Raw genomic sequence first — 17,904 nt, forward strand, 5'->3', positions numbered from 1 at the left:
TGTTATTATTATTGTCTTTATACCCTTCCCTGTCTGCCTCTCAACCATTCCCCATCTTATACCTCCTTCTCCTCCTCCAAGAGGATGTCCCCACCCCCACCCCACCCCACCAGACCTCCCCTCTCCCTGGGGCCTCAAGTATCTCGAGGGTCACTGAGGCCAGACCAGGCAGTCCTCTGCTGCACATGTGTCAGGGACCTCGGTATCCAGGTCAGTTGAGACTGTTGGTCTTCCTATGGGGCCACCCTCCTCCTCAGCTTCAAGGTGACCACAGACCACTTGCTGTGTTTCCATTCAGGGATGTGAGTCTAATTTTCCTACTTTGCTTCTAGACTAGCTTTGACTACTGTGGTGAACAGGGAGGGGGATGCTGTCCTGGGATCTGTGATGTAGGACACAGAAGCCTTTTAGCCCAAGGCAGAGAGCACATGCATTTGATAACCCACAGCCCAGTTCTGAGCCACACTCACTCCAATAAGGCCACACCTCCTTATAGTGCCATGCCCTATGGGCCTATAGAAGGAGTGGGCATTTTCCTTCAAACCACCACAAGTGGTCAGCAGTGAGGTTGATTGTTATTCAATTCTGCCAATGTTGTAATCAAAGAACCAACTCCTGAAAAGTTATCTCCTGGCTTCCACGCTCCGTCAGTGACACAGGCACTCCCATACTTGGACACACGTAACACATGCACAAGAAAGAAGATGAGGACAGACAGAGGGAGAGGAGGGGCTACGTAAATATTCTGAAATCTGAAAAACACCAGAGTATGGATTACTTTGTCCCCAAGTGTTTTAAGCAAATGATGCTAAGCCCGTACGTTGTCTTTCTCTCTTTCCCAGTAAAATGTGTGCTTCCATGAAGGCTAGCACTGTCAACCGACACAACCTAGAGTCACCTTGGACGAAAGCCTTAATTAGGTGTGCCTGTGAGGAAACATTTTCATTGCCTCAAATAATGTAGGATGCCCCTGCCCTTCATGGAGAGGCATTTTGGTAGCAGCCCAGTGAAGGTTTTTTTTTCCTTTGGTCCCTCAACCTTCACTCAGTTGTTTCCACTGATGATGCCTTCACTGAAGTTACAAACAGTTTCTTTAGGTTCCCAACATGGACTGATAAGTAGCTGTGTTCAGACACACCAAAAGAGGCATCAGATCTCATTACAGATGGTTGTGAGCCACCATGTGGTTGCTGGGATTTGAACTCAGGACCTCTGGAAGAGCAGTCGGTGCTCTTAACCACTGAGCCATTTCTCCAGCCCTCCCCTAGCAGTTCTTAACCTGTGGGTCACGACTCCTTTGAGAGTCTGATGACCCTTTCACAGGGGTAACCTAAGACCATCAGAAAACGTGGATATTGACAATTCATGACAGTAGCAAAATTATAGTTATGAAATAGCATCAAAAATAGTTTTATGGTTAGGAGTCACCACAACATGAGGAACCATATCAAAAGGCCACAGCATTAGGAAGGTTGAGAACCACTGCTCTAGAAAATCCTGGCTAACACAGATCCACATGACCAAACTTTTGTGTCTGTTTTCTTCAGACACACCACTACTTAGCACATGAAGCTAAGACATATTTTTTTATGAATAACATAGAAGTAACTAGGAAGGTATTTTCATATTATATCATACATGATCACAGAATACTAAGACCAGGCAGAATTCCTTTGTGTTAAATTTCACCCAAACAGGGAGCAATGAAAAAGCAATCAGGCAGAACCAGATGTTGAGACTTTGTATACACAGGCTGGATTCTGCAAAAGTGCTAACATCATGGTAGCTCACATTTTAACTCCAGCACTAGGGAGACAGAGACTGGGAGATCTCTGTGAGTTCAAGGCCAACTTGGTCTACAGAGTGAGTTCCAGACAATGCCTCTAAATAAATAAACATGTTAATAAAAACATTTGTTGGTGTCATGGGGACAAAAGGAAGGGAGCCCTTTTACACAAAAACTGACTAATGAGTCACCACATTTAAATCACTGTGGCTTGATCTTGGATGCTTTAAAACAGCTGTGGCAACCATTGGAAATACCTGAGTGTGGATGACATATTTGATGCTATTGTTGTAACTGTAACTATGTGGAGGTCAGACTGTGATTTAACATATGAATATCCTTTGCCTTAAAATTACTCTCCTAGGGGTGACTCTAGCTGAGACTCCTAGCAGTGGATGAAATAGATCCTGAAGTGGTCACCTCCTGTAGCCAGGCAGGATTCCTAGTGGAAGGACAAGGACATCAACTCACCTAGAAAGCCTTCAACCCAAAATGTGTCCTGCCTACAAGATGCACGAGGATAAAGATGGAGCAGAGACTGAGGGAAAGGCCAACCAATGACTGCCCCCAAACTGAGACCCATCCCATGAGCAAGAACCAATCCCTGACACTATTAATGACATTCTGTTATGCCTTTAGACAGGAACCTAGTATAACTGCCCTCTGCGAGGAGCCACCCAGCAGCCAATGGAAAGAGGTGCAGAGACTCACACCCAAATAGTAGATGAAGCTCAGGGAATCCTGTGGAAGAATTAGGAGAAAGACTGAGGGACTGAAAGAGGACAGGGACTCCACAGGAAGACCAACAGAGTCAACTAACCTGGACCCTTGAGGCTCCCAGAGACCGGACCACCAACCAAAGAGTGAGCATGGGCTGGACCTAGGACCCAGCATATATATAGCAGATATGCAGATTGGTCTACACACAGGTTCCCCCAAACAACTGGAAAAGGGGCTGCCCCGAATCTTGCCTGCCTGCCTGTGGATCCCACACCCCTAAATGAACAGCCTTGTCTAGTCTCAGCAGGAGAGAATGTGCCTAGTCCTGAAGCAACTTGATGTTTGGGGTGGAAAGTTTGGACGGTGGGTTGTGGGGTGGGATGGGGAGAGGAGGTTCACACCTAGAGGAGCTTTCTCTTTTAAGGGAGATGGGGGAAAGACTTACATGAGAGGGTACTGGGAGGAGAGGAAGGAAGGGCTGATATGCTGATAGTAGGTTGTAACGTGAATAAATAAGTAAATTTAGTTTTTAAAAAGTCGAAAGTAAAATAATAACAACAATGATGGTAATGATAATAATAACAATAAAATACGCACACTGGCGCGGCAGCAGAGACCCCCGGCATCCTGGAATGACCACCAAGCAGTAACCCTGGAGTAGCACTGGCCTGAGCCTGTGAGATGGGCTACGTGTGTGCTACTCATGACAGAGCTGCAGAAATGGAGCCCTTCTGAGCTGAGCTTTTTGTACTGTTTGCTTATAACTGTGCCATGATTCATGATTCCCTCTTGGAGACTGTAGTAAAGTTTGTAACTTATTTTCTATTTTTTAGGAACCCATAATTGAGAAACGTTTTTAAAGAGACTGAATATTTTAGAAAGACTTGAGACTTTGGATTTTTTTTAAGATTAATTTAATCTTTAAATATGTCTGTGAGCCCACTGTCACTCTCTTTAGACACACTAGAAGAGGACATCAGATGCCATTACAGATGGTTGTGAGCCACCATGCAGTTGCTGGGAATTGAACTCAGGACCTCTAGAAGAGCAGTCAGTGCTCTTAACCACTGAGCCATCTCACAGCCCCTGACTTTGGATGTTTTAAAGAGACTTTAACTTTTTAAAGACCACTGTGATTTTAAAGGTTTCATTGTTTAATATTGTGATATTAATATTAACATGCCATCTTGGGGACAAATAAGAAACGGTTCTATGAATGGTGATACGCTTGTGTGTCAAGTTGAAAGAGTCAATCATGCTGGCTAGTTTTCTGTCAACTTGATGCAAAAGCCAGAGTTATTTGGGAAGAGTGACTCTCACTTGAGAAAATGTCTCCATAGGATTGCCTATAGGCAACTTTGGGGGGTTGCCTTGATTAGTAATTGAACCTGGCCAGATAGTTCTGGGGTATATAAGAAAGCAGAGTAAGAAAGGCTTAAAGGGAAAACCAGTAACCAGCACTCATCCATGGCCTCTACTTTAGTTTCTGCCTCCAGGTTCTTGCCCTGACTTCCCTCAGTGATATAAAATGAAATTAACCCTTTCTTCCCCGATCTCCTTTTAGTCATGGTGTTTTATCACAGCAGTAGAAACCCTAAGAACGGTGTTATAGTTAGGGTTTTACTGCTCTGAGCAGACTCTATGACCAAGGCAAGACTTACAGGGTCAGAGGTTTGGTCAATTATCAAGGTGGGAGCATGGCAGCATCCACGCAGACATGGTGCAGGCAGAGCTGAGAGTTCTACATCTCCATCTGAAGGCTGCTAGTGGAAGACTGACTTTTGGGCAGCTGGGATGAGGATCTTAAGCCCATACCCACAGTAACACACCTACTTCAATAAGGCCACATCTCCTAATAGTGCCACTCCCTGGGCTAAGCATATTCAAGCCATCATATAAGGTAACAGCCTCAGTTACAGTGGAGATCCGAGGATGTTGGAGCTGCCAGGACCAAGGAAAGATGACCCACGACAGCCAAGGGTTATATGTGCAGCCAACCTAAGCTTATGAAACAGCAGAGCTGGAGAAGCGGAATCGCCCGGGAGAGCGTGAGAGAGCTCCATCCTCTGAACTGTAAAACATGGACTTTGGTTTGTTTGTTTGTTTTTGAGACAATCTCTACACAGCCTTGGCTGTCCTGGAACTCACCAAGCAGGCCAGGCTGGCCTCAGATTCATAGAGATCCACTGGCCCCTGCCTCCTGAGAGCTGGGATGAAGGGAATGTGCCGTCACACTCTGCTTTAGCGCTAACATGATTCTTCTGGGGATAAGTATTTACCTCTTGAGTTTTTGTTTTCTTTCTTTCTTCCTTCCTTCCTTTCTTTCTCTTTTTTTCATTTTACAGGAGCACAAAGATTAGAGATTTTGGATTTTTAAAAAGAGACAATAATGAATTGACCTGTCCAAAAAATAAAAAAAGATCCCTTTTTTCCTCAAGTTGCTTTTAGTCAGAGTATTTTTATCTCAGCAACACAATGGAACTAGCACAGGGAGATAAGGAGAGAGGCCAGTAGCAGGGTGACACTGGTGTGTGACTGTTGATTATCTCTCTAGACAAGAGGACACATTAAGAACAGTTTGCTTGCTGAGGTCTGTTCTGAGTACCTGTTGAGGCAAAGTGCTGCACCAGCTCTACTTGAGGGAATAGGTAAGATAAATTCCGACCTCATTCATGGTAGAGAGCTTACTGTCTAGGTAGCAAGAAGAGCCGTGTGTGCACATAAAGTGGTGTGGTGTTGGAATCGTCACCGATATGCTAAGAGATACTGGGTGTTAAGTGAGATACAATAGAGGGTGGCAACAAAAGAAACGTAAACATCTTTACTGGAAAGGAACTGTGCAATCCCTTACAGTAAGGCTTTGATAGAAGAACTGCGAGTCCAACCCAAAGCAACCTCTTCCCCATTGACCACGCCACAAGTCTTTTGTTGGTAATTTCTCATCCCTGTGTTCTTTCCACCATTTGATGCAGTCAGAAGGCCAGGGCAATGCTTTGGGGGAACTCTACAGACACTAGAACAATAAACCAGATCTTCTTTGTACCCAAAAGTATCCAGCCATGAGTATTTTCTTATACTGAAACAACAAACAGACCAATAGTTATTTGTGGTGTGGTGTTGGAATTGTCACTGTATGCACTGAGAAATAATGGGGGTTAAATGATAGTTGTCTAGTCTAACCTAAGGTCATATTCATTAATTTCCCAGGAACTCACAACAAATTCAGGGAACCTTATCTGATGTTTTGATATCAGAGTGCTCCATGTGTCTCAGAGAACCCACTTGACATCACAGGGCTCTGATTACTCTATTTTGAGGCAGAAGCCTGTGCACTATGGGTCCTATTGTTCTTGCAATCACAGAGCCTTATGCTGTTACAAGCTCTGCACAAATCTGCATTCCCACCGCCTGGATGTCTCATGAAACCCTGGGTGTGTACGTGCTCTTTGGTGAGATGCCATATAGACACTAACAAAGGCCACGGAGAAAGGTTTCTCCTCAGCAGAAGCAGAGAAGCCCTGCTTGGCTTGTACCAAGATGTACTTGCTTGGCTGCTAAGGAAGTAGCAGAAGTTTCTAAATTGTTGTCAAAACAACGAAAGCACAAATACAAATCTTGCTGGGATCCCATCAGGAAGCAGATTTTTAGCATACATGCCCAAAATAAATAGGCTACTCCTCCCCCTTCTCCATTTCCTGCTTTTGCCACATGGTGGTGTGTGCTAAAAATGTGTGCTGGAAAGCTTTCCACCTCTGAGGTTAAGACAGCTGCTGCAATATTGTTTTTGTTCATGTTTGAAAATGTACATTGGGTGGTGTTGTTTTTAAGTGTCCTGTTTCATAATACTAGTTCAGGCTCCATAATGTGATGACCTGGCACATTACGGGCAAAACTGAGGTTTCCCGGGTATCCGCTGACCTCTGCCTGGTGTGCTTCCGCATGCTAGCTTTCCATGGCTAGCCTCCACAGTGTGCCCGCTGACCCCAGGGGAAAGCATTCACAAGGCTCGCTACACTGTCCCCATGTAGCATAAAAAGGAGAAAACCCACATATGAACAACAAGTAAAAAAAAACAAACAACAAAACAAACAAACAAACACCTTGATGTTCTTAAGCCCTAAACTTTGCAAGATCATTACTAAGCTATCAGGAAGTGTCCAGACCAATGCGAACCCTATCATGGGGCACTCATCCAAAGGAACAGAGTCAGACACTAAGTACACAGTAGGAGCACTAAGGGTCTAGGCAAGGGTCATAGGGACAAAGAGACCATGCCATCGGACCCATGTTCACTTTACTTGTTTCAATGACCCTAATATCAGAAGATGAAGTCTTCAAGCCAAAAGCCTGACACTATAGCCAGGAGGCACCAGCAGGGACCCAGCGTAAAAACAGCTTGTACCTTGAGGAGGAAACATGTTTTCGGACAAGTGACCAAGCAGAAAGACTAACCACCAAGCCTTTGGTCACTCTGCCACCTTCTTTACCAGAAGGTAAAGCTGGCAGGGTGTAGATCATACTGAGGCTTCAGGGCTGTGTATCATGGCTTTAAAACAAAACAGGAAGCTGAGAGCCAGATACATGCTATACAGCACCCAGAGCAGGTGTACCTGACCATGACAACAGGGGCCTAGGATTCCTGCTAAAATCCTAAAAGAACCATGGGTTCATCGTGAACTCCATCATCAGGCCCAGGGGATCTCTCAAATCCAGACAGTACACCAAGGCCATGGACCAGCCCTTAAACATACAGGCATCCCTTAAACAAGGCCATCTTAAACATACAGGCAGCTTATTGAGGTAGGTAGCCAGAGATGCATCCTGTCACATTGTTATGTCTGGCCCAGAAAAAGACCAGCCAAGAGAAGCCTAGGAGCCTAAGAACTAGTACTTAGTATGGACAAGTTCACCTCTTTTTTCTTTAAGATTTATTTATTTTACTTTATGTATATGAGTACATGGTTACTGTCTTCAGACACACCAGAAGGGGACATCAGATCCCATTACAGATGGTTGTGAGCCACCATGTGGTTGCTGAGAATTGAACTCAGGACCTCTGGGAGAGCATTCAGAGCTCTTAACTGGGGATCCATCTCTCCAGCTCTCACTTGCTCTTTGAAATAAAGTATCTTTTGACCTTGATAACACTAAAATGTGTAGCTACCTTCAAAACAGGGAGCTGCTGATGTGGCATGATATGAACAGAGTTTCAAAACTTCCAGAAATTTCTTCTTTCTCTGCTACAGCATCCTTTACCCCCAGTTCAAATTCCCACCTGTAGGGCCATCACAAAGAGACCAAAATCAAAATAAGGCACCTGCACTGCCTCTAGGAAGCCTGTTTAGATTGCTTTGTTTGTGGAGATGGAGAGAAAAATAAGAGTTCCACTAATTACTTCATCTCCCCAGGCTTCTCATCCTTGCTGACTAACAGGAAGTGGTCATACGCGCACACACACACACACACACACACACACCACAAACTCACACATAACACACACATACACACACACACCACATACACACACATACACACACACCACACATACACACACCACATACACACACACAGACACACACCACAAACTCACACATAACACACACATACACACACACCACAGACATACACACATACACACACACCACACATACACATACCACATACACACACACACCACATACACACACAGACACACACCACACATACACACCACACACACACACACACACACACCACAAACTCACACATAACACACATATACACACACACCACATACACACACACACATACACACACCACACATACACACACACATACACACACCACACATACACACCACACACACACACACACACACACACACACACCACACACCACACATATACACCACACACACACTCACACACACACACAACACACACCCCTTAAGAGACCATCGAGTATAGTTCTCTGCCTTCAAAGTGAATGGGATGATATGTCCAGTCTACAATTAAATCACTTAACCACTTATTCAGCCCTTGTAGGCCCTGGGGCAGAAGACAGGCCAGGCCTCCTGATTCCTGGTTTTGAGCCCTTGCCACCTTTGTCACTGTCCTGATAGGACATTGAAACTAAAAATTAAAGGTGATGTCAATGGAACTGTTCCTGTGCACTTGGGTAGATTACAAAGGAGGAGGTATAACTCACCTTCAAGAGTCAAAATGTTTCCTGTCTCATCGTTCCCTATGGCTGTTCCATGCTCTTCGCACAAGCGCTTCCTTTTCTTTGGGGGCACGCTATTCCTTTGAAATCTTTCTCCTGTGGGAATTCCAGGTCTAGACTTCTAGAGAGTCCCGCAGACATGATACTTTCTCCTAGGACACCAAAAGTTCAAAAGAGAACTCCAAGAGTAGCATCAGGCTCAGCCTCCTGGGTGAGGCGCCCTGGAGAGGCCTTGCTTGACTCTGTAGGGGAGGAAAGGGTCTTTGTCAGACCCCCTGGGATTCTCTACAAACCTGCAACAAGTGGAAAGCGCTGAGGGCAGTGTGGGGGCAGTTTCCAACACTTCCTTCCATCCTAATCTACACTCATTGCCCGCATTCGCCTCCACACCCATCCTGACAGACCCATCAGCATTTCTTTGGGAAGAATGAATATGGCCCTACTTTTTTATTTAGGAAATACTTTAACTTGCAGGACCAGATTTGCCAACTTCTAGGGCAGTGTGCCTGGTGCTAATGCCAAAGACTACAGAAGATTGCAGAAAACATCAGCTCTTATTTGGGAAGACTTCTAGAACTTGATGTGGGTAGCCCCAAAGAAATGACCCCCCAAACCCTGAATCCCCTGGGGCAGTTTTCAAGGGACAGCGCAGTGTGTCAGAGTTGGTCAATCTGGTCTGCCAGTCTCCGGGTTTGAATGCTGCTTCTTTCTTTGTTTATGACTGCTTTTATATTTCTTGGGACTAACACTCATTTTGGAAGAGGAAGGGTGATGGGGGACGGGTGTTTTTCCTCCTGCTTCATTTTCATCCACTGCACGGAAAGTGTGCTGGACACACAGTTCATACAGTTTGCTCTTAAGGCTTCGCAGTCGGGTCAAAACCCCTGTTCTCCCACTCTTGCTTGGAAGAATTGGTTTGTTGTTTTGTTTTCTGAGAGAATAAAGCAATTGCCACCACCACTCGCTACCCACCCCCGCAGGAGCCAGAAGAAAACCAGAGCCTCCTCCGAGTAACTTAAACATTCCTCGGGGAGGGAACCACCAGCTTCAGAGACAAGAGCCATAGGCGCTGTAGGACCCACTGTCGTCCACTCCTCAACACTCCCTCACCTCCCACCCCTCCACCCCACCCGGCCCGACCCGAAGCCTGATGAGCCCGGAGGTTGCCAGACGCGCGGCCGCAAATGCAACGATCGGAGGCGCTCAGGAGCATGTGGGACCCGGCGGCCGGTGCCCGGCACCGGATGGAGCGCAGGAGACCAGGGGGAACGCGAGGGAGGCAGGCAGCGCAGGGACAAAGGCGCGCTGGAGCCGGGATCTCTGTAGGATAGGGCCAGGACTCACCCCAAGAAGACACACTTTGAGCTCCCGTATCGCCATCATGTGCTCTGGGTCGGGCCGGGCCAGGGCTCAGCAGCATCGTCCGGGCCACACCGCGCCCAGCCTGCGTCCAGCCGTCTCCCAGGGCTCTCGCCGGCCGCGGGGCGGAACCGCCGAAGCGGCTATTTCTGGGCCGCGGCCTCCGCTGTCGGTCACGTGCCGCCGGCCGGCTCCTCCCGACGCGTCTAGTCTAGCCTAGTCGTCGGGTTTCGGCTCCGCCCGGGCCTCGGGCCGCTTCAGCCTCCGGTGACCACTCAACACCGGACTTGCGGGCAGACTGTCCTCCCCTCGATCCGCTCTGAGCCTCGTCGGGCATCACTTGCCCTTGGAGACCTGGACCACAGGACTCGTCGCGTCATAAAGAGCAATTCGGACAGTTGGCTGTGGTCCCAAGGAAGCACTTCCAAGTCCCTGGGTAGTCCTACCATAAAGTGACTCTGACCTCTAGATGTAAAAAACTTCGGCGAGGGACCGGGATGAGGAAAGGGTTAAGTTGTCTCTTGTAAATATCCAGGCTTCAAATCGCTTCCTCCCAACACTTCTCTTTACCCTTCAAGCATGTTTCTGTAAGCAGCAAAGGATAATTCAAGGATGATTCGTGAAGCAGCCAATTGTTTCTGCTTCCAAATATGGAGCACCAGGGCCTGGGAAGGGAAAGGTGCACTCTGGGGAGGAAGCCCCCTTTCTCCATATAGAAAACACTACAGTTGTGTGGGCAGGAGCCCAGCCTCAAGCCAGAACTGGGGGCTGGCAACCCTTCTGCAGACTCCTCTACTAGGAAACCAAGGCTACGTCCATGCATGCGTGCGTGCGTGCGTCTTCGCACTGAGGGGCCATGCCCTCTGGTCTTTTTATGGCCCAGTGTCCCTTCAGCCTCTGGGATGACTTCATTTGTTGCTGCATAGAAATGACAGCTCTTTGGGAGTATTCTAAATTTACTGGTACGTCTAATTGTAAGCATGTATTTTAAATAACAACACTGGATGTGGCTCAGTTGGTTGTGGCATGCCTGGGTTTGATCCCCTGCCCAGCAGGCATGGTGGCTCTTAGAAACAGATTGATCCAGGCAACCTGGAAATAAAACAGATTGACAGAAGCAAAACTATCCTTTAGTGAGGACAATGCATGGCGGTAGTCTCTCAGACGGTGGAGGCTGCCAAAGTGTACTTGGGGTTTTATAGGGCTCAAGAGGTACTTGAGAGAGGGAAGTTTTAGCTGTAGATGTGTATTTTGTAGTTTCAAGGCCTAGCGTCAGCAGAAGTTCTCATTGCCTGACTTTCTTGTCAGGCAGGTGTTCTTATCTGTATACTGAGTCTACAGTTTCTCTGCATCTTTGGTTCCGTGTTTTAGGTCATTAACCCTTGAAAGGCATAAGCCTGTAATTCTAAGCAGGAGGAGGATCAGAAGTTCAAGATTACCCTGAGTTACCTAGGCCAGTATGGATTGCATGACACCTCGTCTCAAATAAACACAACAAATGCCAGTTTTAACATGTACTTGTTTATGGGATTGGGATATGTGGAAGTTTTGTCTGCATGTGCATCTGCACACCAGAAGAGGGCATTGATGAGCTACAGTTGTGAGCTGTCACGTGGGAGGGGGGAATATGGGACCTGGGATCTGAACTCAGCAGCTTTGGAGAATAAGCCAGGGCCATGTCTCCAGGCCTCCAGGGCAAGTTTTAACAGAGCATTCTACATCTCCAGTTTTTTAGCCTCTCTCATAACTTGCCATGCTTGATCAATGGCTTTTGTCATTTTCCCAGCAGACAGTGGTTATCTGGCAAGCCAGATAGAAGGTACTCAGGCCTGAAGTGGCCTCTCCTGGTGGGAATTCTAAAGCAAGGTCAACAAAAAAGAACTCTAGCACCCTGGAGTCAAAACAGGCCCTAGGACAAACTTGCAATCAATTAAATAACTCAGATTAGCAGGAACTTTGTGTCAAGATACAGGTTTGCAGAAGTCTACTTGTCTGGACTGAATTGATCAGAAAGTAGCCTATAAACACAGGTTTTATTCAAGATCTCTTTTGTGTCAGTATCTCTCCTTGATTAGTCAACCAAGGATAGCCAGTTCTGTGTGGGCAGATTGAAGACAGGCTGACTGACATCGCCCAGTGTTTGCACAATACCTCCTCTATGCTCTGGGTTTGCTTAGCTGACAACTGTTAGACACAGTTACAGACACCTTGGCCAAGGCTTCTTCCTGCCTTCTCTGCACCCCTGAGTTCCGTAATAAGTAAGATTTGACCCTCCATGTTGAAATGTGCCCCTTGTAAATCGAGGTAAGTTTTTCTTTTATTACTTCCTGTGGATGACTCATAGAACTGCAGTGCGTACTGAAGAATGTGGACTATGCCCAGAAGGACATTCACAGACAAAATGATCTCCTGTTTCCTTCATCTTTCCAGCACTCCTCCCCTTTTGGTCTCTTCTTCACCAGTTGGAGTATCTGAAATGCGTGTGGTTTTTTAGACTTCCCTAAAAGGTCCCCGGCCCAAGCTGGGGCCCCCCCTGAGAATCACTTCAACCTATTAAGCCTTCTCAACTCCTGGACCCACTAAAAACTACTTCCCTCATTCCTAATTCACTGTAGTCAAGCTTCTTGAGGGTGTGGAGTTTGTTTCTTGTTGTTGTTGCTGCAGCTGCTGCTATTTGTTTGGGAGTCAGCTCTTGAGTTGCCCAGGGTGGCCTCAAACTCACTGTAACAGAGGCTGGTCTAAAGCTCACGATGAGTGACCATATGTGAGCACGCCTTGTGATAAAGTCTTGCTTTCTGCCATATGTGGCAACATTAGTCTGTCAGCCAGACATGTTTTTCTCTTCCTCACCAGGGTCTTCCCGGGACACTTTGACAGCCTCTTAAAAGCCACATCACTGAGATTGAGCCAAGGACATGCATAAAGCTGTGGCCGGAAGGACAGATGACTGCAGGGAAACAGTTTTAGGACGTTTTAGGAATGACAAATGCTAAGTGGCTTCCAGGTTTTTAAGAGTGCAATGTTCCCTGTTGTGCTGCTTATGACTGGTCCATGTTTCATCACTGGTACCCAGGCCTTGTTAAAAGTAGAACTTCAGTTTGCAGTTTGAAAACCTTTAAAGTCGAGCTGGGCAGTCATGGTTTGTGCCTTCGATCCTTAATCCCAGCGCTCACGAGGCAGAGGCAGGTGGACCTCTGAGTTTGAGGCCAGCCTGGTCTACAGAGGAAGTTCCAAGATTGGCCTGGGCTACACAGAGAGATCCTGTCTCAGGAAACAAAACAGCTGAAAGCTCCAAGTAGACAGCTTAGGCTCTGACCCAACTGACCATCTCTGCCAGCACCTTGTGCCCGGATGGCTAGGGCAGGAGTGCTTGTGCGAAGAACACCTCTTAGCTCAAAAAGCCAACAGGCACCTCAGTTGTTAGTCTCATTCATACAATAACTCCCTGAAGTGAGATTGAAGCAAGACATAGTGACAGCTCTCAGAGGTCCCAGGAGAGATGCCTTTACCCATTTTGTAAGACAGTCTTCCAGTGACCTAAGAACCTCCCACTAGGCCCTACCCCTCAAAGTTCCATCTTCAAGCATTACCACTCTAAACCCAAACCAACTCTTCTAACATGCAAAGCTTTGGGAGAAAGAGTCATACCATATACAAATCGTGTGCTCAATCTGAGACCTGCAAATCTGAAAAAAGTGATATAATTTAAGCAGGGATTAAAAAAAAAATAGCAGTGGTATTTTAGTTAGGGTTTTGCTGGAGATTGGGCTAATGTTTTGATTCAGTTGGGAATCTGTGTGTTCAAATGCTAAAGGTCTTTGTCCTCAATTGGTTTTTGATTGATCAATAAAGATGTCAGAGGCCAGTGGGTAGGCAAAAGGAGCTGCGGCAGGACCCTTAGGGCTAGGACACAGGGAGGGAGACAGAGGAATCGCCATGATTCAGTGGGCGATGAAGACATTTGGAACTACAGGAGAGCCAAGGAGCTATGTAAGAATTCATTCAGTTAAGGGGCGACTGGCCACTTCCCAGATTGGGAAAGTTTAGGAATGTTCAGCCTCTGAGGCAATCAAGGTGAGTGTGTGTGTGTGTGTGTGTGTGTGTGTGTGTGTGTACATTAGAGAATCCATAGAGTTCCTGGGCAGGTGCCTGGAAGCATTCGACCTGCCACACATAAAGCAGAGTATCTATAACTCCTACTATAGAGTTTCACTGCTGTAAAGAGACACCATGACCACACCAACTCTTATCAAGGACAACATTTAATTGGCTTACATTTTCAGCTGTTTATTATCATCTTGGTGGGAAGCATGGCAACCTGCAGGCACACCTGGTACTTGAGGTTCTGAAAGTCCTGTGTCTTGATCAGCAGGTAGCAAGGAGTGACTGTTCCATACCAAGTATATCTTAAATACAGGAGACCCCAAAAATCTCCTTAGTCACCCCCATAGTGACACAATTAGCCCCCAGCAAGGCCAGGCCTCCTAATAGCGCTGCTCCCAGGGCCAAGCATTCAAATAGAGACCAAGCCTATTTAACCCACCACAGACAGATAACTGACAATGTGCCCAACAGTGGAACATAAGCTTTTCTCATTAGTACTTTGTAAAACAAAAAGTCAGCGTGCTAAAATGGACTCCACTTTTGTGCTGCTTCAAGGTCTCTGGACCTTCCCTGGCAAGGCTTTCTCCCTGATAGGAGTGTTTTCATAGGACTTAGTCACAGATAATCAGGCCCAGGTTTTAGTAGCTTCCTCCCAAGCTTGCAGCATTTTCCTCAATTTCCAATGGACACTCTATGACATCCCTAGGAGCAGGGGTGGGGGGGTGGGGTAGGGGGGTGGGAAAGGGACTGTGAGCCTTGTGCGGTCTGCCATTTTTCTGTACACCAAGCACAGATGAACCTGGGGCAAATAGGCAGATCTTGCCAAGCACAGACCTCAATGCTGAGAGCAAAGGCAAGGCAAGCTATGAAAAAAAAAAAGTCCAGTACTGTATACAACAGCCACGTTACATCAGTACAGGAACACCAAGCTGATTGTAAACATGCTTTAATGGCCTTCCGTTCTGGGGACCCTTGGCTTGGTTGGCACTAGTTTCCGTTGGGCTGACTGATGATATCATCTACAGTAACAACAAAACACCCTGACAGTGCCAGCAACGCCTTCCTCATGATAGACATCTCAGCCTAGCAGGGAGAACCTGGAGCCACTCTTATCTCCTCTCCATCACAAAGCCTCCACTCATAACCCAGGATGGAGGAGGACTAAGTCTGCTGTCCGTGAATCAACTGAGCATGTAATTAACTGTCCATATGAGAAGCTGAGAGACCTCTGTTTCACAGGTTTTAAAATGGCCTGGTACATTTTTAAGTGACTCCTGTCTACAGCTTGCCCAAGAATTGCTTTTCACACAGGACCTTCATCCACTTTATAATGATGTTCAAATAGCATGGGTATTCTGTAGCTCTGGAGGGTTAGGACATCACAGCTTCCTTTCATAGTATAGTCTCAGAATTTGAGCTGTTTGCATGACAGGGCTATTAAGTCTTCTAAGCCATGGAAGAAAACTCATCTCAGAAGATTCTGCATGGGAATTTGTTCCAACAGAAAAGAGTAACTGGACAAATCTTTACTACTGAGGAGAAAAGTTTCCTTTCATTCTTTCAAAGCTGATGAGAGGCAGCAACACTCATAAAGTGAATCCTTTTTTTTTTTTTTAATTCACAAAATTCTAGTTTGAACCATAACAGACAAGAGTAGACAAATAGGGCTTGTCTGCTGGGACCATCCAAGTGGTAAAGTAGGTAAAGGCACTTGCTGCCAGCATGATAACCTGAATTCAATCCCTGAAACTCACATCGTGGGAGGAAAGAAATGACCCCTGCAAGCTGTCCTCTGACTCCCATATGCATGCCATAGCATCTGCGCATGCACTCACTCACACGCACACACATGCATGTACACATACATACACAGACTAAATGTAAAAATGCGACAGCCCAACTGTTTGTGTACAAATACATGCACATAAAACATGCTTTGGTGAGGCTATGGTAGCTCTTGTTTACATGCTGGCATACCAGGAAGCTGAGAAAAGAGGGAACGGCCAGTGCTTAGCTCCTGATGGAGTAATGATGCTGCCCACATTTAGGGCAGGCCTTCCTTTCTGATAATCCAGCTCCTGTCATAGGAGAAAGAACATCCTGAAAGTAAGCAGGACTAACCCTGGAGTAGAACTCAGGCCTCCAGCTTTTGTCTTCTCTCTCCTGCTGCTTTTTGACTTGGTCTCCATTTGCAGTATGGAGGGTGGAACCCAGGGTCCCAGGCATTGCTAGGTTACTATTCCACTACTGAACCATACACCAGCGAACACCCCTCCCACCCTGTCTCTTATCCATTCAGGAATGCTCTAGACCTTTCTCCTTTGTGAGCTACTTCTTACATTTCCCATGAGTGACCATGGGCAAAGATGTTCCACTGAAGAATTATGCAGTTTCACTGTGCTGTGACATCTCACACATCTGTTTCAAAAATTTAATTCCTTCAGAGAGAACTGCCATCTTGTAGAGTTCACCTGTGCCCATTGCCAACCAGGCTGCAAGCTGGGCTTGCTGACTGTTTATACTCCTTCATTAGGGAGGATGTATTCAACTGGCCTTAATTGCACAAGGTCTGAGGGAGGACCTAGAAGCTTTAGGCTAGGGAAGGTTAGGGGAAGGTGCACCATTGGGGAAGCCCTCATCCCTGTAGGGTAAAGGCTTTCAGGGAGGAACACCTTTACCCCAGTAAGTAACCCCTCACTTCTGCTCTGTAAGAAAGCCCAATAAACAACTTATTGATTCCTCAATGTGAACTTTGGCTGTCTCCATTTGAACTTTGGCCTGAAGCGGGAGGGCAGGCATTTCCTTGGGAAGGACTTCTAGCAATATTCCCTATCTTCTTGGTGTTGAGAAAACATACCTTCAGTTGAGGTAAATAAAAAAGAGATCGTGTTTCTTTGGAAAACAAAACTAAGCGATGGAAACCCAAGAACGTGCTAAGAGTTCCCATTGGGGAATGTCCCATTAACGTGGAGATTTAACAGGCTCGAGAAGCATCATCGAGTAAATTAAGTACAATGTTTGAAGGATGAGAACAATTTCAAACATTTGCTTTCCCACAATTAAAAACACGCAGAGGACGACTTATGTAAGGAATGGCAACTCATTACTTGGGAATGCTTTGACAGTGGACTGCCTGGCAATCTGGTTCCAAACACTGAAGTGAACAGGAAGAAATTCTAACAGATTGTTTTAAAAACCATTTTTATCATGTACTTCTCACCTTCTGATTAAAAAAATAACTTAAAAGTTAACAAGTAGACATAAGCAAAGTATATAATACATATTTATGAAAATGTCATACTAATTTGTATAATGAATATTCACTAATAAAACTAGGGCCAGGCATGATGGTGTTCTCCTTTAATCCTGAGTACTTTGAGACAGAGGAAGGCCAACCCTGAGTTCTAGGCCAGCTAGAACAATGTATTGAGTCCCTGTCTTAAAACACCCCCAGAAAGAAATTAAGGTGGGAGGCGACAACTCAGTTGGTGATGTGTTTGACTTGCCTTATGAGGTCATAAATTTAATCCCAGTGCTGGGGAGGCAAAGCCCTGGGGCTCTTTTTTGTTTTTGTTTTTCAAGACAGACTTTCTTTGTGTAGCCTTGGCTGTCCTGGAATTTGATCTGCATACCACGATGGCCTCAACTCAGAGATCCACCTGCCTGTCTCTTCCTTCCAGGTACTGGGATTAAATGTGTGCACCACTACCACAAGACTCCTGGGGCTTTCTAGC

The 17,904-nt window shown here is 46.2% G+C and overlaps 1 protein-coding gene across 1 annotated transcript in view; it reads right to left on the bottom strand.

Moving 5' to 3' along the window:
• RAB31 (RAB31, member RAS oncogene family) overlaps positions 1 to 10,183 on the bottom strand; it is a 122,256-nt gene extending 112,073 nt beyond the window's left edge. Inside the window, exon 1 of the mRNA XM_080932846.1 lies at positions 10,052 to 10,183. Coding sequence (XP_080788972.1) covers positions 10,052 to 10,090 — 39 coding nt within the window. The 5' untranslated portion in view covers positions 10,091 to 10,183. The remainder of the gene's footprint in view (positions 1 to 10,051) is intronic.
• Between the last annotated feature and the right edge of the window lie 7,721 nt (positions 10,184 to 17,904).

This window comes from Micromys minutus, assembly GCF_963924665.1.
Source record: "Micromys minutus genome assembly, chromosome: 19".
NCBI classification, from domain to species: Eukaryota; Metazoa; Chordata; class Mammalia; order Rodentia; family Muridae; genus Micromys; species Micromys minutus.